This window comes from Equus quagga, chromosome 3 (genome assembly GCF_021613505.1).
Source record: "Equus quagga isolate Etosha38 chromosome 3, UCLA_HA_Equagga_1.0, whole genome shotgun sequence".
NCBI classification, from domain to species: Eukaryota; Metazoa; Chordata; class Mammalia; order Perissodactyla; family Equidae; genus Equus; species Equus quagga.
The window spans coordinates 5461536-5486111 of NC_060269.1; the positions used below are offsets into that span (position 1 = coordinate 5461536).

Consider the following 24576-nt stretch of genomic DNA (forward strand, 5'->3'; position numbering starts at 1 on the left):
CTCTCTGCTCTGTGTGTCCATGTGTCAAATCTCTCTCTGCTTCCCTTTAATAAGGACACATGAGATTGCATTTAGGACCCACCTGATACTAATAATCCAGGATAATCTCCCCATCTCCAGACCCTTAACTTAACTACATCTGCAAAGACCCTTTTTTTTTTCTTACCATGTAAGGTAACATTCACAGATCCCAGGGATTAGGATGTGGATATCTTTTGGGGGGATCATTTTTCAGCTTAAGACAAAAGCATCCCAGAAAAGTGATAAGTGAAAAACAGAAGAGATGCCAAGAAAAAAGAGCACCAACAGGAGAAATAACATTCCTATTACTCATACAGATGACTGTGATCATCTTAACAGAGTTAAAGTCTCTACTTCCAGAGAAAACAAAAATTAAAGACAACTTTATTTGTTAGAATTAATGTAGTAATAAAGAAAATTTAAAAAAAACAGCCAGTGCTAATAAATAAAAATTGAAAAATTACAGCCCTTTCCTTGACTTAAGGTGAAGAATGGATCTATTAGAATTTTCGTGGGGAACGTGATCCAAAATCATCATTGCTGGGGTAATCCACTTGGGCTTTTTATGGAGTAGAAGAACAGAGAGCGAGCTGGTCTCCCTACACCAATGTCATCTTCGCAGACTTCTACAGATAGAGGAGAAGAGAGAGAAGAAAAGATGGCCAGGAATTTTGACACTACAAAGGCTGACAGGAACTGTTGTGTGAATTAAGCATTTTAGGAAGTTTTAAAACTCTCTCAGAATATAGAGTTATTATTCAGTGCACTGAAAAAATATATAAAGATAATTTTGAAATTCTTAGAGTAACAGAAATCTAAACGATTTTGTCACTATTATTCTTCTCCTGCTGTTTCTATATCCTGCCACTTTCTCCCAATGTATTATTGCACATTTGGGAATCCAACACAAAAGTTTAAAATTATAGGAATAATAAATCAATTCATTGTATTTTGTTGGCTTTTCTGAATATTTTCAAAACCTCTATATGCTAAGAACAAAGAAGGTGTTTACATTCATGCCTTTAAGAGTATTTACCTAAATTTCTTTTAAAGTCAATGTACATTTAAAAATTTATCCTAGAATCTTTGTCTAGTAGATATTTGTTGAAGTCAATATTTATTGAGTCAGTGTATATTTGTTGAGTGATTCAAAGAATGCATGAATGAATAGTGGCCTAGAGACACCTTGGGTGAGGTAGGTAAAGTGAACTGATTCTCCCCAGAGTGACCTAAATGAGGAGCGGAATGTGATTGTTGCCCTTGGCTGGTGAAACTCCGGTGCCCATGGGTGATGGGGGTGGGGCTACTGTGAGCAGTCTGTGTATCCCAGAAAACCCTGCAGGAGGGTTCTCAAATCAGCCAACGAATTGAGAAGACAGAAACCTAGTGTTTCATCGATTTTTGTTTGTTATTAAATCATGTTTGGACATGTTTTGGAGGTGAATTGTCACCGGCTTCTTCTTTGAAACTCCTCCTCCTGCTCCCTCTCTTCCTCTCCTCGTCCCTTGTCCCTGCCCTCTTTCTCATTCATCTCTTCCTCATCTTTGCCGCTGAGCACTTCCCCATTCTGTGCCAGTCATCGGACAATTCATCATCAACAAACAAAAGTTGGAGGTGGCATGCTAAACACTTTCTGTCCTGTCACCTGCAGCTATTTTCAGGTCTTGAAAAAAGTTAGTTGAGATCACTTAGTCTTAAAACCAAGTGAACCTTTTAAAACAGTTGCTGAGACCAAATAAAAGACGAATAGAGCACAGGCCTTGGAAATCAAATATAACTGAGCAGGATCACAAAAAATTGCCCATATGGATTTAGCACTTGTGGTTGACTAAGTCAAATGCAATGGCACTCTCCTTTTTCAATGCTAGCCCAACCTTTCAAGTTTGGAGATGCCTGGGTTGGCCATGGGGGGTTATAGACTTGACAACCTTGATAATGGCGGTCCTGTGGCAAGACAGACAGAGACTGGTTCCAGTGTAATACAGCTTCATTTGCAGATTCTGCTTCCTCCACTGTGACTCTAGTTTGCCATTTTTGCCCATTATTTTCATGAACCTGGGGTTCAGCTCTGATCAACTGATAGGAGCGAGGAGCCAGTCAAATAATCACACTGTAGTGTTAATTATTGACAATATTTCTGGAGATGCACCTAGTTCTCAGGTGAACCAACAGCACCCCATCTACCTAGAAGGCCCACTAGCCTCTGGGGTATGTATAATTCCTGGGAGCTAATAGAAAAACTTTAAACTGAAGCTCCAGGTGAAAAAGGGAGGTACCTGGGCGTGTTCAGTGTTATCGTGGGTCTCTTGCCTCAATCTGCCTGTTTGTTTAGTTTGTAACTTGTAGACAATTTAAAGTAGCATTTCTCAGAGTGTATTCTATGGTACCTCACTTAAAAAAGCTCTCTCATCACCTAAATGTGGAAATTACTCACTAGATATCCTGTCTGGGAGAGTCACAACGTGTGTTAGTGTGTGGAGGCCCTGAAAGAATGGAAGGTAGTGCAAGAACATTCTGAACTTTAACCCAGAATTGCCTGGTCTGCAAGTGTGTCTCTTAACATCCATGAATTGCACTTTGGGAAGCACCGACCAAGTTTTTCATAGTTATTTAACACAAATATTTCTCCTCTTCAGAGAATCACGGCAATGTACCGTAGTCATTAGATATATGAACTTTGGGTTCAATCTCCAATTCTGCTATTTACTGGATGTGTGACCTTGAGCAGATGACTTAATCTCTTTAAATGTCAGTCTTCCCATTTCTAAAATGAGTGTCCTAAGAGTACCGACCTCACAGGTTGTTGGAAGATTTAAATGATAATTTCTATAAAGTACTTAGCATGGTGCCTGCCATATAGAAAGCTCTCAAAATTTTTGTAATTATTACTATATTGCTACTATTAGAAATGGCTCTGTTGTCTACATCTTAGCTACTCATAAACATGGAGGTCATTAGCACGACTTCCCCCCTGATCTTGTCATTCAGAAGCAACAGTTTTGCGCAGATAATGGCTCTCCCAACAGGCCAACTTTCACATCTGGAATCTGCTCTGAACAGGATCTACCACGATACAGTCTAAAGACGTCAGTCTGCCTTCAGGCGGACTGCAGAGACAGGTTGATCTAACCCAGTTTGATTATGTAACCTGAGAAGTTTATCTTCCTTACCTTTCTGTCCTTTCAATCCTTTCCCCTTTGTCTCTCTCTCTTTTCTTATTATGCTTTTCAGCTCCAGTACTGCTTCGGTTAATTTCTTCATGTTCCCCTCTCTCCTTCAGCCAGTATCACCTGAACTGCTTTAGGCTGACCTGGCTACACTCTGCTAATTCATCAAGTCACCAGATATTTACTGAGCACCTAAGTGGTCCTTGAACTTACAGACCACTCTGAGCATCCAATTCCAGAATATGACTTAGGCAGAAGGCAGAATCTGAGTGTTCACATAATATGAGGAAAAAGAATGGAAAGAAAACACTTAGAGCGTCTTTGGCAAGCTACTTGATGAAAGAGCTGAAATTCAAGAAGCCTTTTGGTTGAGCGAGAGAGAAGGATTGTGAGCACAGTAGGAAAAAGCCATAGACCCAGTGGCAAAGGTTGAGTTTTTCTCCTGCTGGCACACCTCTTCCCCAACGCGCTCTCTGAAAGCCGCTGACCAAGCTTTGGCAAGGCTCATGCCCCCTCGATAAGCTGAGCCCTGTTTTATATTTAACTCACTCCAGAGTGGGAGGGGTGGGGATGCGTTGTTTATAAGAGGAGCTGTGGCAGTATTGTCGGTCCTCTTCTCCCATCTCAGCTCCTCTTCTGGCGTCCTTATCCCACCCCCTGTTTCCGCATTCATCCTCCAGCGGCTGGTGGGACCGTGAAGGGAGAGGAAAAGACGCAAGAAGGCTGGGAGAAGCGTGGGGAAAGCGAAAACAAGCTGCCAAACCAGGGAATTCCTCCCAATTTGCAAAGGAAATCTGCTGACGTTAGTTAAATTTAACATCCTTTTATGTCTAACATTTGACTTTGGAAACAAAAATGAACTTTGCGGAGAAAGAGGACTCTAAGAGATACTGCATCAAAGCGAAACATGTGGCCATTATCTGTGCGGTGGTGGTGGGCGTAGGATTAATAGTGGGACTGTCTGTGGGCTTGACCAGGTCGTGTGACTCCGCGGGAGACGCCGGGCAGAGCACGCCTCCGGCTCCTTCCTCTTCGAGCCCTCCGCAGGACCAGGGGGTCTGCCCTGCCAGTGAGGATGAAAGTGGAGAGTGGACAAATTTCAGGCTGCCGGACTTCATCAACCCGGTGCACTACGACCTGGAGATGAAGCCCCTGATGGAAGAGGACACGTACACGGGCAGCGTGACCATCTCCATCAACGTCAGCTCGCCCACCCGGTACCTGTGGCTGCACCTGCGGGAGACCAGGATCACCCAGCTCCCGGTGCTGCGGAGGCCCTCCGGGGATCAGGTGCAAGTCAGACGGTGCTTCCAGTACACACAGCAGGAGTATGTGGTGGTCGAGGCGGGAGAAGAGCTTGCGCCCAGCAGTGGGGAGAGTCTCTATGCCCTGACTATGGACTTCGCCGGCTGGCTGAACGGCTCGCTCGTGGGGTTTTATAAAACGACCTACGTGGAGGGAGGACAAGTCAAGTAAATATTTTTTCTTTATTTCTCCTAAGCTCACATAGTTGCTTTCCATTTCTTTTTTTTTTCTTTTTCCACCTGTTAGTTTTGTTGGTGTGATCTTTATCTAAACTTGGTTTCAATTCTGCCTGTTCATCTGGGAAGCAAAAATTCTTGCGCTGTTTATTTTCAAAGCCTAGCATAAAACTTGAAAGTATTGAGTGAGCTGTATGGAGTCAAAAATCAGTGTCAGTCTTTTATTTCATCAGGAAAAATCATAATGTACTGTACCTTATCCTTAATAGTTGCATAGACTACCTCAGTTTTTTAAAATACATGTGTTTGGTAAATTTTGCTGGTGATGTTCTTGGGCTATATGGTGATGATTTTAAACTGAGCTTTAAAAATGATATTTCTCTAAATTTAAGTGAAAGTCAGTAAATGTCATTTATAATTTTGTCTATTTTATTGGAGAAGAGAGACACTGAAAGATTGTGTAAAATCCACAAAACTGTCTTTGTGTCTTCATCTTGGAAGGAAGGTAGGGCTCTGTCTGTTTGTCTCGTGTGGCCAAAACCATGTTCTGCTCATAACTTTCAGTAAATACTCATTGGCCGTGCACATCAGTGGCAGAAATGGGTAAATCTTTGGGCTTATTGCCTGTCATGCAATATGCAGTGGTAATGCTAAGGCTTTTGTAACATAAAAGATGTCTTAAGTAATTAAAAACGTAAAAGTGTCTTTTCTCCCACCGTCCTCCAAGTATCTGCACAGATCCCTGTATTTCCTGAGTCCAGCAAAGGTGATTACTTGCCTTGACAGTCAGTCGGACACTATTACTAGAGCCGTGTTAAAGGCATAACCTCGGTGAACTAAAAACCCTTCACACTGGGGTGTGGCCCTGCATCAGGGAGGAAGGCTACACCTGAAGTGTCACTGAGCTTGAGACTGCTTTGACCTTTGCCTCCTTAGCTTCTCAACAGGTAAATGATTAAGAAAGCTCAGCGTCAGAAATGTTAGTCTGGGGCCAGCCCAATGAATATCTCTTTCTTGTGTTGCTTTAAGCATCTTGCAGAGCAAAGCAAATCCTTTGGCCAAAATTCTTCCTATTGTTTTTCAAAGATCCAGGGACTAAAATGAAATATTTAAATACCCCTATATCACTGTGTGGTGCACTAATTACTTGAGTAGAAAGGATAATTTGAACAAAATATTTGGCGAGATCGTGCTCACATAGATGTTGTGTCTTAATATCTGCCTGGCGATCAAACAAGCTTCTTTATTGTTTACGTATTTTTTCCTATTTATACAAATTGCAAGTGTTGAAAGCATAGAAAATTATAGAAAAGGAAAATCGAAAGAACCGATAAATAATTTCACCATCCGATGGTTGACCTCTGTTAATATGTGTTAATGTATATTCTAATATTTTTCTAGGCAATCAAGTTTGTAATCATGTCCATATACCTTTTTAACTTAATATATTATAAACATTTCCCCTCATTGTTAAGTATTTTCAAGAATTCGATTTTAAAGATTGTGCAATATTCCATTGCATGAATGCACTGTTATTTTTTAAAACCAGTTTCCTGATGTTGGACATTTGAGTTGCTCCCAGTATTTTCTTATTATAAACCAGTCAGAAAAGAGCCTAGATGTAATTGCATCTTTAAGTGTGTAGCTGTTTATTTCCTTAGATTAGGATATATTCCTAAAAATAGAACTGCTGTGTTATTTTATTTCATAAATAATACACATTCACTGCAGAAAACTTGGAAACTAGGGAAAATTATAAGAAAAAATAAAATCCATCCATAAGTCCATCACTCAAGTATAGTCATTGTTAATATTTAGGCAGATATTCTTCTAGGATTTTTTCTGGATGCAGATCAGCGGGGTGTTATGATGCTGTACGTAGTATAATAATATGCATTGTATAACATGCTTTTAAAATATATCAGCACTTTACCATGTCATTCGGTATTCTTTCACAAATGATTTAATTGATAGGTGATAATCCATTGTATGAATATGGTATAATTTATTCAACTTTTCCATTAAATATGGGCATTTAATTTGCTCTTACTTTTTTACCCATAAACACTTATAAAAATGCAGTGAACGGGGCTGGCCCCGTGGCCGAGTGGTTAAGTTCGCGCGCTCTACTGCAGGCGGCCCAGTGTTTCGTTGGTTCGAACCCTGGGCGCGGACATGGCACTGCTCATCAAACCACGCTGAGGCAGCGTCCCACATGCCACAACTAGAAGGACCCACAACTAAGAATATACAGCTATGTACCAGGGGGCTTTGGAGAGAAAAAATAAAATCTTTAAAAAAAAAAAATGCAGTGAACAACCTTAAAAATCTATGTACAACATTTTCTAATATATCTATAGGAAATTGGCCATAACTACGTATGTATGAGTGCATACATGCTTGTGTATTTATACACACATATACATATGTATAACATGTGCATGCACATGAGTATGTATGTATGTGCATCTCCAAACTGACTTTCAAAAAGTATACCCCAAACTATGTTTCTACCAACAATGAAGGAAAGTACCGATTTCTCTGAGCCTCGCTGATGATAAAGTGATTTTTTAAAGTGTTTGCAATTTGGTAGAGGAAAAGGCATAATATTCTGAAGAGTATCCACCTTCAAGAGATTCTAAAAGTTCATTAGCGTAAAGTGAAAACAAGTCAAATCTTCTAAATAATTATTCCCAAGCCTTTAAAACTGCTCCTTGGGTTGTGAAAATGATAGAAATTTCATCTGAGTAAAGCTATCAAACTATTTTATAAAAATTCTATATGCTACAGGAAGGCCCAGAAAAATAGGCAACAAGCTTCCATTAATAAATTTCTGTTACATACTTTATATGTTTAAAAAAGCACCATTTGTGAGGGCTGGCCCTGTGGCTGAGTGGTTAAAGTTCCATGTACTTGGCTTCAGAAGCCTGGGTTCACGGGTTCAGATCCCGAGTGTGGACCTACTCCATTCATCAGCCATGCTGTGGAGGCATCCCACATACAAAGTGGAGGAAGACTGGCACAGATGTTAGCTCAGGCCTAATCTTCCTCAAGCAAAAAAAGAGGAAGATTGGCAACAGATGTTAGCTTGGGACAAATCTTCCTCACCAAAAAAAAATTAAAAAAAAAAACACTATATGCTAATATATATATTACTCACTCTTACTCGTTGGATTATTTCACCCTACCAGTTAATTGTACTATAAAATATGTACTTGAGAGCTGACATTCTGAAACTCAGCTTTCTTAATTGTTGGTCAGAAAATACTAAGTGACAGCAAGACTGGCGAGGGAGGCCGGGGCTTGGCGAGGTTCTCCCGGAGGATTGGTGTTCCCTGCTTAGTGTGTTTTCATTGGTAGCGGTTGAGGCTCTCACGTTACACGGGAGGCTGCCAGCCCTGCACTGCTCATGCAGTGCTGGAACAGTTGTGGCACGTACTCGATAGCCTCATCTAGGCTAAATGGCATACTTCTGTTTTTCTTATTATGAAATATTTCAAGCATATGAGAAAAGTGCATTTTTGTCAAGCCTGTGAGTAACATTTTGACAGTGCAGGGCTCTGAGAGTTCTTATCCGCGGCACCCACAAAAGGCCACCAGAGTGAGTCTCTTGGGAGCAACACCATTCTTTCTTGTTATAGAGTGAGCTTCGTAATAGCTGATGCTCATACAGTTTGAAATCTCATCATAGTAATACAGTTTAGATATGCAGCCCAAATTAGCTTATGTGCTTTCATGTCAACTTGAACTCCAGGATGGAGTATTAGCGATTTAGGATATTGTTGTTGTTACCACAATGCAAACGAAACGTGACTGTCCTCAGTAGTAACCAAAATTACTTGATTTCTGCAAAGACAACCAGGACTTGAACTTCACAGAGAGGAGACAACTATCCAAGCTTCTTTCCGTCAAAATTCAGAGGCGAAAAGAGAGTTGGAGAAGAAGGTGGAGCCGGTTTAGAATTCCCCAGCAGTAACACCCGCAGCATCATGCTGGGGACAGACTCATAGTGAAGCTGAGGAGGAAAAAGTTTGAGCAACTTAAAAGACACTTCTACTCTCCAGTCTGTTCCCTTGGGCCTGAGGAAAACCACCGAAAAGGACTGGTGCCTTTTGAAAGTCTCCCTGCCTGCACTGCCGGGCACCCCCAACCAGCACGTTGGGTAGGATTTTCAGATGTTCTTTTCCGGAACAGAGTTCCCGTGACTCAAACCTCGAAAGCTCATAGTATTTTCTTCTCTCCGAGGTCTAGCATTTCCTCCCCACCATTTGAATTGCTCTTACACAGCATTTCCCAAAGTATGTTCCAGAGTTCTGGTTGCGTGGGATATTAATAGATATTGCCAGAGAAAAAGCAGGGGAGATATCCTGTGGCCAGATTAGTTTGGGCAATAATGTTAAATACAAAGTCATGTGGTTTTTTTAATATGGGACTTTTCAGAGACTTATATAATAAGTCTATTATGAATCTCTGAGAGACTGCCAGAGCATGTGTTGTCCAACCATATGGTAGGGTTGTGTCTCTCTTGTTCACTGCCTAGCACACAGTGAGCACTCAAATATTACTGAATAACTGTATAGAAACGTTTTCCTAGAGACTCTCATACTCCTAATGTCCTCTGGCACCTGCTGGGACAGGGAGCAATGCCACAGCCCTTTTCCTATACAGAAGTCTAACTTCCACCCATGGCATCTCCACTTTCCCACTCAGTCAGGATGGAAAATTCCCCTTGGTTCCTTTCTCCTTGTCTCATTGAAGGGAAGAGGAGTTGGCAAAATCTTTTTTTGATTTAGGAATTCAGTCTTCCTACTTTAAGGACTGAGAATCATTGGCATGGACAAGAATTACAACAAGAAGTTCAAAGAGGGACAGACGGTTTCTAGTTGGGGTTTTCTGGGTGTTTCCCCCGTTGCTGGGGTTGAAGCTGAATTTAGATATAATGGTGGGATTTCAACAGGCAGAGGCAAGCAAGAAGGTAAAAGCTGGCAAAAAGGAGAGGTGCTAAGTCAGAAGAGCAGAGTGGGGAGAAGAAATTAATTTGCAGGAGAAGCTTCTATGGGAGGCTAGCTCATTCTCAGAGATGACTCTGAGAAACTTATAGGAAAGAAAAGGAAGGAAAGCTAATGAGAGCCATTATGAAGGAAAAATTAACCTGCGACTATTTAGATGTGGATGGTGAAGGAAAGAGCAAAATCCGTACGTAGGTATAAGGGAGATATTGCCATGACCCAGGGAAGAGAAGATGAGGATCAGGTAAGACAGTGATTTCAGGATAGACAGAAGAGGACGCAATGGAGAACATCGTTTGGAGGTAAGGTAGTCAGGATTTGCAGATTGATTGACTATGGGGAAGGGTTGAATAAAAGTTGTAGGTCTGGGATGCCCCAGCTATCTATTCTGATAACCCACGCTTGTGACTGATGCAAATAGAAGAGAAGAATCAGCGTTAGAAGGGAAGGTCACGAGTTCGGTGTTAGATGTGTTGAATGCCGGTCAGACATCAAGGAAGAGATGTCTTGTACGCATTTGGAAAATAAGTCTGAAGCACAGGTTTAGGGCTTCTGATCAAGATTTAGGAGTTAAGCGAAACAGGGCAGAAAAGAAGTGAGTGAGATGGTCTTAGTAAGTGTGTGTGTGTGTGTGTTATATTCTCACTTGCATGGCTGTGTAAACTAATTTGTAGTTTCAATCTTGAAATTCTACTTGCACGTCAGGTTATTCATTATATTTGTAGATTGATATGTTGAGCTATCAGTGTACCCATTATCAATAAAGAACAGATTTTCTTTTTCGGTCTTGTTTACTTGCTGCAGGAGGCTTAGTAATTTCCTTTACTTTGGAAGCAAGGAAACAAAAAGAAATTTTCTTGACCTCGAATGTCTTCTCCATAGAAAAAGAGAACTTGTAAAATAAAGTTAAATCATTAACTGGTTCATTCAAATCAACATAAAGACGTGTTGGAGTCTGAATAATCTAGACGGGTTGTCTTGCACTCGTCAGTTCCCCTGCTTAATTCTGGAACTCCTAGTCTGTGCACACACTTAGCAATCATGGCAGCCTCACCTGCGTCAGAAGCCCTTTTGACGCAAAAAGCTCAAAGCCTTTTTGGAAGGTTTTCATTCAGGCCTTGCTGTTTATTTTGCTGGCTTAAGTTATTAAATTGCTGAACATAGCCTGAGAGTCTTCAGTGGAAGCAGTGTACCAGATGATTTATGAGATAATCAAGTAGTTTTGTTTTGTTTTTTAAATTGCCTCCAGTGAACTGGGCTGTGACTTGCGTCATCATTCCCCTCGCTCCAGCTTTAGCCAAAGTCACCTTGATCTGATAAGCTCAGAGAAGTCAGAGGGATTTCTTCCCTTTTGCAAATTAATAAGCTACATAGAATTATATTTTTAATTGGCTGGCTCTGGTAAGTGACTCATTAATGTGGCATCGAGAGGCCCCTATGGAGAAGCGGTTTACCTCAGCACGTTTGCATGGCGTTAGAATTATTCAGAACCTACCCAGGAGTCGCCCGTGAACACATTATGCTACGAGACAGGCGTTTTCCGTTAATTTGCAGCACAGTTCATCAGATTTTAAAAAGAGGGGCCGGCCCTGTGGCTGAGTGGTTATGTTCGCACTCCGCTTCAGCAGCCCAGGGTTTCCCCAGTTCAGATCCCGGTCGCAGACATGGGTCAGGCCACGCTAAGGCGGCGTCCCACATGCCACAACAAGAAGGACCCACAACTAAAATATACAACTATGTACTGGAGGGATTTGGGGAGAAAAAGCAGAAAAAAATAAAAGATTGGCAACAGTTGTTAGCTCAGGAGCCAATCTTCAAAAAAAAGTTTTCATCACTGACTAAAACCTCCCCAAAGAAGCTGTGATCTAAAATGGTTTTGTGTTGCTGTCTCATATACCCTGCTTTCAAATTTGTATGTTTAGAAAACTTTAGTAACTTCAGATAGAATTTAGCACATGTAAATAGGGGTCTCTGAGTTATTCAGGAATTCATGAGAAAAATAATGTCACCATTTAAAAAAATGGTTATATTGCCAATAGTATTTATACACAAAGTAATTTTGTGCCAGTACAGATATTCCTGCCTAATGAATGAATTTGAGGTCTGTAGGTAGTGAAAAGCGCTCTATCAGAAAAAAAAAGGAATGAGGTGTCTCCTAATCCCATTATGTAAGTTTCAAGGGAGTTTCAAATGCACTGCTACATGAGATGGCCCCTTTCTCACTCCCCCAGGTGTCCTTTGGTGACTAGGTTTTATGGAGGGGAACACTAACAGTCAGTGGGTTTTGTGATTTATCGAAGATCACACTTAAGGGGTTGAAGTAGGTTTAGAATCTTGGAATTTTCACTCTTAGAAGAGGATTTTCCTCATGAAATCATGTTGACTCTGCACTTCGAAAAAAAGAAAACTGCGCATTTTGCAGCCCTTCTGGTTGATGAATGCCACTTTCCCTATACCCATGTGAGTCCGGATCTCTGTCACTGAGGTGGAGTTGCCGTGATTGACATCTGCTGGGAGGACACTGGGATGGACTGCCCAGAGCCATCTCCAGCCCCGTTCTGTTCCATTTCCAAAGGCAAGCTCAGAGAGGCTCAGTTTCAGGAAGGCAGTTTTTGCCTACAATCAAGCACAACGTCTCTTAAAGACAGAAGGTGAGGAAAGGATGGGAAATGATTCTCTGCTGGGTGCTCAGGACTACGTATTCTAGCATAGAGCAGAGCCTGAGACAGAGTGCTTGGGAACCTACTGCTGGCTACTGCCTAAGAGGGTGGGATTCCACTCCCTCCTCACCCTCTCCTCCCACACCCAAAGGCACTGGCGCGCGCACGCACACACACACACACACACACACACACACAAACTCATCCTCCCAAATTAGTTGGCTGGCTTATTTTGGAGGTGTGACTAAGCTGATAACATTCTTACAGGGAGTGGTTTTTCCTTTTTCTCTGCCTCTGGAAGAAATGAAAAACCAGAAGAATTCAGAAGAAAAAGGCAGCTGACTAAACATAGGTTGGAGCTTGGTGGAGCTTAATATAAAACCTTAGTCCCCTGGGAAAGTGTACAGGTTTCTCTATATTCTGACGTGTTTGCAATTCACTATGATCTGCATGGTGTTAGAAAGTCCACTTGACCTAGTTAAACTGTTATCTTCACAAAAACTAATCAGTAATTACTCTGCTGAAGAATAAATTCTTGGCCGAGGCTTTTCTTGGGTAAATTCTTATTTTGAAATAATTGCCAACTTACAGAAAAGTTACAAGGAATACTACAAATAGTACAAGGAATTTCTAGAAGCACTTTACCAAGATTCACCAGTAATTTACGTTTTGTCCTATTCCCCCGTGTCTCTGCCTCTGTCTCTCTCTGCCTTTAGAGTACATTGAAACATTGCTTCCCTTCACCTCTTAATGTTCAGTATCTATTTCTTAATATAATAGGGACATTCTCTAACATAACCACAGTACACTTACTGAAGATCAGGAAATTTAACATTGATATAATACAATTATCTAATCCACAGCCCATAATCAAATTTCATCAATTAACCCAAAAACTTCCTTTTAAGCTATTTTTACCAAGTTGGTGTCCAGTCAGGATCCATGCATTGCCTTGAGTGTCACACCATTTAGATGCCCTTAAACTGGAAGAGCCCTTAGCCTTTCTTTGCCTTTCACGACCTTGGTGTTTTTGAAGAGTACAGTTATTTTGAGACTGTCCCTCAATTTTAGTTTGTCTGACTTTCCTCGTGATTGAAAAATGCAAGTTAAGCATGTTCGTCAGGACTTTCACAGCAGTGATGCTGTGTCCCTCTCAGGAAATCACACCAAGAGGCATGTCGTGTTGGTTTGTACTATTATTAGTGACACTATCTTCGATCGTTGCCTGATGTGGTCTCCAACAGGTTTCTCCAGTGATAAAGTGACAATTTTCTTTTTGTCAGTAATTTTCGGAGAGAGTCTTTGACACTATGCAAATGTCCCGTTCCTCGTCAGAATTTCACCCACTGGTTTTGGCATCCATGGATGACTTTCTAAATCCATCATTTCTCCCCAAATTATTGGTGGACAATCTATTGTAAAAAAGAGCTTTCCCTCTCCTATTTACTTATTCATAGTATTTTATCAGAGTCGGGATTCATGGATTCTTTTTTTATTCATTGGATTGTAGCCCCATTGTATATTTTAACGCTTCAATTCCCCCAGATGTGGCCAGTGTAGTCCTCTCATGTGGGCTCCTGGCCCTTTTGACTTGTTCTCATGATTCTTTGAGAACTTCCTTCTGTTTTGGCACAGCAAGATGTTGGAGGATCCTCTTGGACTTTTCCTGACTCAGCTCTGGAACCAGCCATTTCTCTGAGGAGTCCCGGTCCCTTTTAGTGGAGAGTGGTATTCAGGAATCATCATCTGGAGACCAGTTGTGCTCATTGGGACAAGCTTGGCATTGTGTATAGTCCTGCTCGGCAGACAGAACTAGGAAATAGAAATCTCTGTGTGTATTTTTATGTCCATCTACCTACATGTATAAGAAAAATCATTGAATTTATACTGAACGTGCAATTACAGTTCAATACCAAGGGTATATTCTAGTCTTCTGCCTTTACAAAGTTATAACTCTTTTCCCTAACAGTGAAAACCTGCCTTCCCATTATCCCCATATTTTTTTTCATTTGCTCAAGCCTAGAATACAGAGAAAGTTGTTTCTAAATTGTCAATCCGTACTACTGCAACAATACAAACCTACTTACTAGAGCTCAATATTTATTTACAGTTATTTTTGGTAAAATTTATACACCTTTATAAATTTATATACAGTTATATTTGGTAAAATTTATATACCTTTAAAATTTTGGTAAAATTTATATATAAATTTATATAGATATTCAGAAGAATTTCTTCTGAATTCTTCTAACTGTGCATTAGATTAAATGCACAAATCTAATGGGCACAATTCAGTGACTTTTGACAAATGCACACATCTTAGTTACCAACACCCCTATCAAGATACAGATTTTTTTCAGTCACCTGAAAAAGTTTCCTCCTTCAGTCAACATTGCCCCCAAAGACAACCACTTTTATGATTTTATTTTTTTCATAGATTAGTTTTCTCGGCTGAGTTTTTGACAAGTAACTTTTATATCTAGAGGGTTTTTTAAAAGAAATCTTAAAATATTTTAATTTCTTGTAGATGTATGTTGACCTAGGGCATATTAGTTTTTAGATGGATTGATGCATGTCGTAATCCTTGAACCAAAACGAAATGCAGACTGTTACTTTGGCCTCTGCCGACCTCGCCGAACTCCTCTTTCCCCCCAGCCCCTCAGCTTCACTGTACTTCAGCCACAGTGGACACCTGTCAGGTCCTTGCTGTTCCCTCCGCTGGAACACATTTTCCTTACTGTTTGCTTACTCTGTCTGGCTTTTTCTCCTCATTCAGATCACAGCAAAGCACCCCCTACTCCAGAGCATCGCCAGCTACTCTCCCGCACCTGCTCACCGCTTTCCCTTCGGCATTCTCCATCACTTCCCCTGTTCTATTCTCTGTAGAATTCTCACCACCTTCCGTATTTATTCGTTTATTTCCTCATCATTATTCCCTCAGCACCTGGACTAATGCCTGGCAAATGTGTGTGTGTGTTTCTACCTGTGTGTGTGTGGAAGTAAGGCACTCAGTAAATATTTGTGGGGTGAGTGAGCCATCTAATAATGTGGCCTGGAGTTCCTCAAGGTCTGCTTTCCTCAGTCCCCAGGAACCGTGAAGGATGAAGTACTGTCCTCACACAAGTTATTAATGAATCCCCATCGGCGCTTCTTTACTCTTCCTTTCCTTTCTTCTTTTTCCTTTGCTTAATCTTCTAAATGTACAATAATATTATCTTACTGTGAAATGACTATAGGTAAAAAGTATATATTCATTGGTTTTTTGAACAATTATTCAGAAAAAATATTTCCACTTTGACATGATGGAAACATGAAAGATTAACATGTTAGCTTACACAAGCACATTCCTAGTTAGAGGCATAAAAGAGTGCTACTTTAAACCTGGCCAAAGCTTGCTTCCCTTGGGAGATTACGCACAGCACTGCCTTTGCATGGAAATGCAGCTGGGGGTTTTGTCCCTGGTGTAACATAATAGGAAAGAATGTGCCATTGGGGACAGGAGCTGGGGACTCTGGAATGTGCTCCTCTACTCTGGGACAGAACACAGCTGCTCACGCTCCCAAGGACAGCTGGAAACAAGCCCTCGAGTTTGGCTTTGTGTCTATCCACTTGTTGCTCGAAGGCTTTGGGGTGGAAAGAATGCTAGCTCATCACTGGATTTATTTTTGCTCTTCTACAGGTCACGCATTTTTAGTCATGGCACCAAAATACCTGAATATTTGAAGCAGTCTCCGGATTTTCGTTTATTTATTAACCTAAAAATTCTGAGAAAGACTTTGACAATGATTTGATAGTTTTCTAGGTGGAAACTCATTTAAGAAATGCAATGCTTATAATTACATGGCTGATTTTTTTCTATGAGAATAAAAACATCAGGGCTGTCAGAAGAGGTGACATATGTTTTGTTTGTTTGTGTGTTTGTTTCTAAGGAGCATAGCAGCCGCTGATCATGAACCAACAGACGCCAGGAAATCCTTCCCTTGTTTCGATGAGCCCAACAAAAAGGCAACTTATACAATATCTATCATCCATCCCAAAGAATATGAGGCACTTTCAAATATGCCAGTGGAGGTGAGTATTTTCAAAATTTTTTTGTTCGTGCAGATAGCCTGTTACAGTATCAGGTAAACTACCTGATTTGCTATGAGAGAACCCACTGAATTCTAAAATTGAATGTGCTCTAATAGCTTATTTAGAGGCTTGAAAATACACTTTAGCAATCTCTTGTCTTTGAGTCCTAGAAGTCTTTACCCCAAGATATCACAGTCCAGTCAAAAAGCCCTGTTGGGTTTTCTCAGCAAGAGGAAACAGCTGGGCTCTGCTTGACTGAAAGAATGCCCTCATCAGGACAAATTAATGGCCAACTAATGGAATTACAGAGTTAAAACTATTCAAGGGCCTAGTCACTGATCTTAGTTTTCAGCTGAATATAAACCGAGTTTTTAAGATAGAGCTACTGCAAAAGATCATCACTTCAATAGTGGAGTGTAGAAGCCAGCTCCAGGAACACCATGCCCATAGATTTTCTGGTGAACGAGAAGTGCTCATTAAATGTTGAGAAAAATAGGCTAGGGGCCAGCCCTGTGGCCTAGTGGTTAAGTTTGGTGCACTCCACTTCAGCGGCCCAGGTTTGGTTCCTGGGCACGGACCTAGACCACTTGTCAGTGGCCATGCTGTGGCAGCAACCTACGTACAAAATAGAGGAAGACTGGCACAGGCATTAGCTCAAGGCAAATCTTCCTCAAGCAAAAAAAATAAAGAGTAGAATAAGTTCCGTCTGTATAATTATTAACATAAGACTCTTTCCTCTGTTATAGCTCCTCATCCCTGTAATGGGTAATGTAGTTAGCTAAAGTGTCATTATGTCAAACTTGAGGCTTAATGTACCTTATCCATTTGACATGTTAAAGGGTCTGGCTCATCCTTAGACATAATTGTCACCTACCCAGTACAGGAGGACTCCCTGCCAAAATTATATCTCCCATCTTTCTGATTCACTATCTGAAGGATCATCATTGAAATCATGCCTTTTAATTATAAATATTCGTTGAAAAAGCAAGAACAAAATAAAATGAACAAAAGCTTAACAGGGTTAAAAAGTAAACTGTCATCAGCCATCCATGCCTCGGTGTAAATTAGTTTATCCACGTTTTCTTCTGGTGTCAGGCACCTGAGCAATTGAGTTTTGACTGGAGAAGAAAGAGGAAAGGATAAACTTAAGGTATGACGCAGCAATCCAGAAGACTGGATCAGGGTAAAATGCCCTCAGAACGTCCTGGCATGGAAGGGCAAGGTGAAGGTGGGAGGAGAAAGAATGCAAACTCTACTAACTTCTGCTTGAGGCCTCCCCAGCTGACCTTTTCATTTTGCAGAGTATGCTTCTTTACCTTCTACTAGATCCAGGTAACAGTCTTGGAAGAAGGAGAATATTCTGGGTCATTAGGAGATCAAAATGAGTACTGGTAGGTTTTTATGGGGCTCCAACACTTCCACACAAGCACATGCACACACCTGCTTGCCTCGTCAACGATGTGTCCCTTCTAGTCCAGCCTCCCACTGGATCCCTTTTGAAAGCTTCCCACTGTGCTGTGACATACTGTGTGGTGGCAGGGCATGTGGACATGTCTAAACACCAGGTAACAGGAGTTGGGCAAGTATTCATGGATGAAGTATTAGGACTGGTGATTGGCAGTGAGGAGGGCAACACTGGCATGACAGCAAACCAGATAGACGGGGTCAGTAGTTGCATCAACTAATGAAATCCTTCTCTCTCTCCATAGTAACCAAGACAGTGACTTTAGTAACCAAATCTTGGGCCTTCCATGTAGACAACCAGAGATGGAAGAGAACCCAGCCTCCTGCTGTGCCTGGGAGAGCTATTGCCCTCCTGCACATAGTCGAATCAGCAAATACCTGCTTAGTTCTTCTTTTGTGCGAGGCACTGAGCACTAGCCTACCCTTCATTAAGAGGGCACAGTACCCCCTCACATATTATGGTCAGGATCTTGTGTTTAATGTAGAAAGATAAGTAAACTCCTGTCCTGTTTATATCACAGTCAGAATCATATTTCTCCCTGAGAAACCTCATGTAGTATGTAGTTCAGTCTCTCTTTCATAGTACGAAAAATAAAATGAATTTTCCTTTAGTCTTTTCAACATCGCCATTTAGAGACAAAAAGAAATTTACCCCTATGCTTTGACAAAGGACTTCTGACTAGAAAGCTAGGTTTGGAGCAACCATTTGTTTGTCTTGTACGTGATCGTTCTTTTGAAAAATAAAAGGTTGTCTTTTGTTTTCCATAGAAACAAGAGTCGCTGGATAATGAATGGACTCGAACAACTTTCCAGAAGTCTGTCCCCATGAGCACATACCTGGTGTGCTTTGCTGTGCACCAGTTTGCATCCGTACAGAGAACGTCGAATCGGGGAATACCTGTGAGTCCCACTATGTTTTTAAAATTTACCAGTTGTGCTTACTTTTCTACTTTTTTTGAATCGTTTCCCCCCCACACACACACAACAGACTAGAAAAGCCCATTAGTCAACAGAGTCTGTGCGCTTGGTGATGCACTGAACAACATAGAAAAATAGTATAGTAATCGGAAGGGACACAGGTGAAAAATCAACACCCGTGACAGACATAGCAATGCATAGTCTTGAATTATTTTAAGGGGAAAATTCACTATACATCAAAAGCTAACTCCTAAGTGTATCAGCACAAATATATTAAAATATGTGAGCATGCTCAATTTAGTAAAATAAGGTTGAGTGTATGTGTTTGTGTGGGGTCCCAGGTAGAGACCAGGGGGAGGAGGAAACCAGAGCTAGATAAGTATGCTTTCAGTAACTGAGCACTGGGAAGTTTGTGGTGCCATTCTTACATGTAATTCAAAATAGGACAATAGCAAAGTGTCCGAAAGCATTTTTTTAAAGTGTAAGGGAATATAAATAAGCTTATTTTTTTTAATCAAGATGACTAACTCGATAATTTTCTGTTGAAAAACCAAATACTTTAATTATTTTTTTTCTCATTTTGGAGGCCCCTATTTTGCTTATGCCTCAAACACGTGCTTAAACTATTAGTTAGTCCACCTCTGTGCTACGTATTATATATATAAAACCTCATAATCTTTGCAATATAATTTTATCAGGAAGAAACCATCACTCCCACTTTACAGATGAGAGAGTTGAAACTTCATGAGTTTAAGTAATTTGCTCAAGATCACCCAGCTGGCAAGTGGTAGAGATTGAAATTCCAAATTCTTTCCAAATACTTACCATGCTAAGCCTTCTGAAATGTGATACTCTGAAAATATCTTTACGTCTTCACCAATCACTGGAGAGAAGGGATAGATCCCTCTATTTCCTGTGAAACCAGCTCTGGGGAGAACCTACCTTAATGATGGTATAGTGAGGTTGGTACTGGGATTGCCCAATCCTCGGTTTCCAACACACTGTCTATACCGTACCCAAACTATAGCAGATGGAGGGCTGTCCAAAGACCTTTGCAAAGGGGCTACGTGTCATGAGGACTCATCCAGCTTTTGTCTTTCCCTTGCCACATATGTTGCTTTGATGTGACCTTCAGTTGTGGCAAAGGGCACTACTAGTGGCTGCCAGGTAATATGAGGTGTGACAAAGAAATGCCACTGAAAAGAGAAAGTTGTTTTTTCTCTATTGTGCAGAGTGTTGTCAGAGGCATTCCTCTTGCTTCATATAGACGTGAGAGCTTTAGCCCAGCTTGTTTTCTCTTCCAGTCTCATGGCAAACATGGAATCTTGTCTGAAGGTGATTTCCTCATCACCCACACTTCAGTTGCATGGATATATTTCATCATGTGCAGGTGTTTTCTGCACCGATTTTTTAAATTAATGATTATGTTCTCAACAACTTTTTCTATTTTGAGTAGAAGCACCAAAACAAAGCTGAAAACCTAACAATTCGCTAGTGATGATGTAATTTCATCAATAAAGACAGTGTAACCAACCATCAGCAGAGGACAGTGTACTTGGAGTTATTTCCTATAGTGACAGTGAGTGAATTTCCAGTATGGCTCCATCACCCGGTCCTCTGAGCAAGGACACTGAGTTGTAAGGTAGCTATCCTGGCTGAGTGAGTCGTGAGAGCCCGTACCAGTTAGCTGGGCTCTAATGATGGATTTTATACAAAGGATTTGGAATGACATAATGGAAAATACAGTTTGGCAAAAGATCCCCAAATGTCCTTTAAGTGATCAATGTTTCTTAAATGGTTCTTCTACCCAAACTGAGTATAAAACATTTTGTCTTAAATCAGCAGAGTTTTCATCATTTGGGTGGGAAATAAAGATACTATTGTCATAATGTATTACTTTCTGATCATCTGTTTGATGAGAGAGGAACAGAAAGCCAGACTCTCTTTGGACACTTCCCAGAGACTCAGGTCAGAAGAATTCAATGAAAGTGAGACTGAACTAAATAGTGCCCCTCCCACACCCCGTCTACAGAAGAACAGTAACCAGAGCTGTCCCTCCTGCAGAACCAGTGGGCTGTTTCCTGCAAAGGTTGAACTGAACCTTACGCGAGAACTTTAAGGCATCCAATGTGAATGTCAATTCACCGTAAGTTCCACCTCTTTGGCATTTGGGAGCTTCCTGCCTGGCTCCCTACCCACTCGCTCTAAATTGAAATCTAACTGTTGACATTCAAGCAAAATGCCCCCAGTAAGATTTCACACTCCAGAGAGAATTATAGGAACACCACCCTATTTAAATCTACTGAAATGTAACATCAGAGGAAACCCACACCAGCCTCACATCCTACATTCTTAGAGTTGAGCAGACAACCTAAGGCAAATAGGCATATGAGGAAAACAAGCAACATAAAAGAGAACATCCAAGACGAATAACCGGAAAAACACAGTGGGGGGAACAGTGAAAAGTCAGGAAACAAAAGATAATTGCAAATAAAAATCCATAAAAAATTAAACATTCACACACCTACACATAACCTTTATTGCACTCGGAGAATAAAGAAGACGTGATCACCATAAAATAAAAACAGAAAGCTATGAGAAAACAATCAGAAGTTGTAGTTGGAATTTTAAAGCATAGTTTCCAAAGCCCGACCCGGCTCTGACCCTCAGGAACCTGTTCCTAATTCTTCCAAAACCAGAGCCCAGTAAGCCTGTAGCTCCACCTCCTGCCCACTGCTTTGTGTTTTTTATCAGCTCCATGGAGATGCTTATATAGTTTAAAGTCCTCATACGTCTTGTGGGTTTTGCATTTTTATGTTGCATCGTCATTTCTGTATTTTAGGAGAAGTGGGGTACATCAAACCATCAATTTACTGCACCGTCTTGATCCAAAGTCCCTGTATTATTTTTTCAGTTAAAAAAAAAATGGAGCTAGGTAGCTGTTGTGTAATACATCATTTTTCGTAGAAATTCATGAATCAAAAAACCATTCCTATACGTTCTGCTTCTAATAGTATTATTCTGGTACATTAATCATCTGTTATTCATAATCAGATTATACTGCACAATCCAAGAACCTATAATAACCTGATTAAACTTTCTTGGGTATGTTCACCCTTCTGGCAAGAGTTTCTTCATATCAATAAACACAGAATCAAGGCCTGTGTGCTTCTTAATTGTATACGTGGCGAGAACATAGCAGCTGTTAGTAGTTGAACTGTTCATTATGTTAAAAAGTCCTTATTGCTCATGAGAAAAAATTAGACTGGAGGGCCCAATCTTAAAAAATTCTTAAGAAAAAAAGTAACTGAGTTTGGAAGGTAGCTCAGAAGACTTTTAATTCTGCATATTTCCTCTTTTGAATATAAGTTGCATTGCAATTTGATTCAGTCCTGAAAAAGACAGAGTAACTTGGAGAGTTACCTGGAGTAATTTAGGAACAATTGAGGCCATCCATTGATGGAAGGATTTTTTACAACTCTGTTGGCAGGAAATCTACTCTTGAGATCTTTTCAGGTTTAGTTGATTGGTTAAAGGTTTTAAAGTAAATGAAATCACTGAAATCTATCCTAAAAAAAAAAAAAAAAAAGTCCCTGAACTGTATGAAGTGTAGAGAGATTATATGACTTTCTAGTCATGTGAATTAACTTTCAAGCTATCAATAAAATGTACTTTTATTGCTCTTTCAAGAGTCATATCATGGGAAACAATATCCCCAATAAGCATGTTATTAACCTGATAATTCAGCTCAAAGTCCCTGCATTGGAATATCCTGCAGTCCATTTTCAAATCCAGAACAATGTGGATTATAAACATATTTTTAAGTTTTGAAAATTATAGGTTAATGCATATACATTATAGAAAATTTGGAAGAGAAAAAGCAAGTAGGAAAAGGAAAATTCCCCCATTTTACCATATATAAAACCGTTTTGAGTTATTAGGTTTGCGACACCATCTGAGGTACATTTGACCTATGTCCTCAGTAACTTTGGCAGAATTTCCAGTTTTCAATATTCTTCTAGGCACCACATTCAGGACAAGCTAAATGGCAAGAGTGATCCTGTTCCTGAGAGTGAGTGCTAATGAGGCCTTGAATTTCTTTGGAGCGTTTGACCTGTCTTTTATAAAGAAGGATGTGCAAAAAGGAGCAGTTAGCTTACTGGAGATTAGTTAGGTCTTGGCTTTCGTGATTAGAGGAGGAAGTTGGGAAGAACTGCTCACTAAGAGAATGCTGGTGGAAAGTGTTATCCATTTACTTAGTTACTCCATTTAATTATACCGTAACCATATTAATTCTAAAAACTCAGTAAAAGAAGTTTCATTGTGCCTTCTTCCAAAAAAGTCTTAAAAGATGCTTCCTGAATAGTTGCACCTAGAATTGTACCTGTGAATGAACCCTCCCTACTTGCCTCGTCTTCTTACTTGTTTCCATTAGTCCACTGGGAAGATTGGTTGAGGGCAGGAAATACGTATGGCATGGGGTTTTTTTTTGATACTTAATTTTTTTAGAGCAGTTTTAGGTTTTACACCATGGATTTTAATTTATGCATTCCCCTACGTGGAAATAGTCTTATTTTAAAAAATTTCCATTGTTTTAATACTCAGAAATATTTTTAAACTTCTTGTTTCGAAATAATTTTAGATTTAGAGAAGAGTTGCAAAGATTCAACAGAGCGTCCGCATGTAACGTTCACCCAGCTTCCCCCACTGTTAACATCTTAAATAACCATTTATCTTACATTCGTCAAAACTAAGAAATTAATGTTTGTACAAAACTATTAACTAGACTACAGCCTTTATTTGGATTTCACAGTTTTCCCACTAATGTGCTTTTTCTGTTCCAAGATCCAATGTGGTAACATTGCATTTAGTTACAGTGTCTCCTTAATCTCGTCCAACCTGTGACATTTTCTTTCTTTCCATGTTTTTAATGATCTTGACACTTTTGAAGAGTACTGGTCAGATATTTTGTAGAATGTCCCTCAGTTTGGGTTTGTCTGATGTTTTCTCTTGATCAGACTGGGGTTTGGGTTTGGGGGAAAAATACCATGGAGGTGAGGTACCTTACAAACTTCATATTTATATTTACTTATAAAGTTAAGTTATACAGCTTTCATATAAATTTTATATTTAACCCTTAATAGAGTCTTGAATAATAAAGGCGTATATGACTTTTGTAGAAGAAAAGAAAGAGAAAGAGGAAGAACATGCATGCTTGTCTCCCTCCCGACTCCATGCCATTTCAATATGGTGTGGGGACCTGAAACAGGCCACCCCAAGATATGTCTCTTTTCAGGATTATTTGAGGCTGATTGCTTCTGATAAACTGGGACAAGGAAGGAGGCTCTGAGGGGTGGAACTTGCTTGCCCTTTGTTAGGAGACATTTACATTGTAAAGGAAATCTCCATCTGTAAAGGTGCCTCCCTCTCTGTACCAGGCAGAAGAAAGGGGATGACCTTCTCTCTAGAAACTCTTCATCAATGCCAAAGGCAAGGACTTAAATCTGCATTTTATTGTGCTTGTCTGGTGACCTCCTGAAACTGACTTCCCTCCCCCTCCCAACGGTGGCATTTCTTTAAGGATTAAGCATCTTTCCTTAGGCTAGGAACTGATTGCTCACCTGTGACCACCCAGCTCCAGACAATAGACTTGCCTCCTGCTACGCCCTCTGAGATAGCAGACCACTACCTGCTGTGTCCATCAAGCGCTGTGCCGACAGGGCAATCTTGTGACTATTGTAGCAGGGACATTTCAATCATATGTGAAATATCCTGTTTGGGCATA

The 24576-nt window shown here is 40.4% G+C and overlaps 1 protein-coding gene across 1 annotated transcript in view; it reads left to right on the forward strand.

The window, feature by feature from the left end:
• The first annotated feature begins 3805 nt into the window (after window positions 1-3805).
• ENPEP (glutamyl aminopeptidase) overlaps window positions 3806-24576 on the forward strand; it is a 73929-nt gene continuing 53158 nt past the window's right edge. The window contains exons 1-3 of the mRNA XM_046655661.1: window positions 3806-4660; window positions 16268-16409; window positions 18642-18773. Of these exons, the coding sequence (XP_046511617.1) occupies window positions 4044-4660; window positions 16268-16409; window positions 18642-18773 (891 nt within the window). The 5' untranslated portion in view covers window positions 3806-4043. The remainder of the gene's footprint in view (window positions 4661-16267; window positions 16410-18641; window positions 18774-24576) is intronic.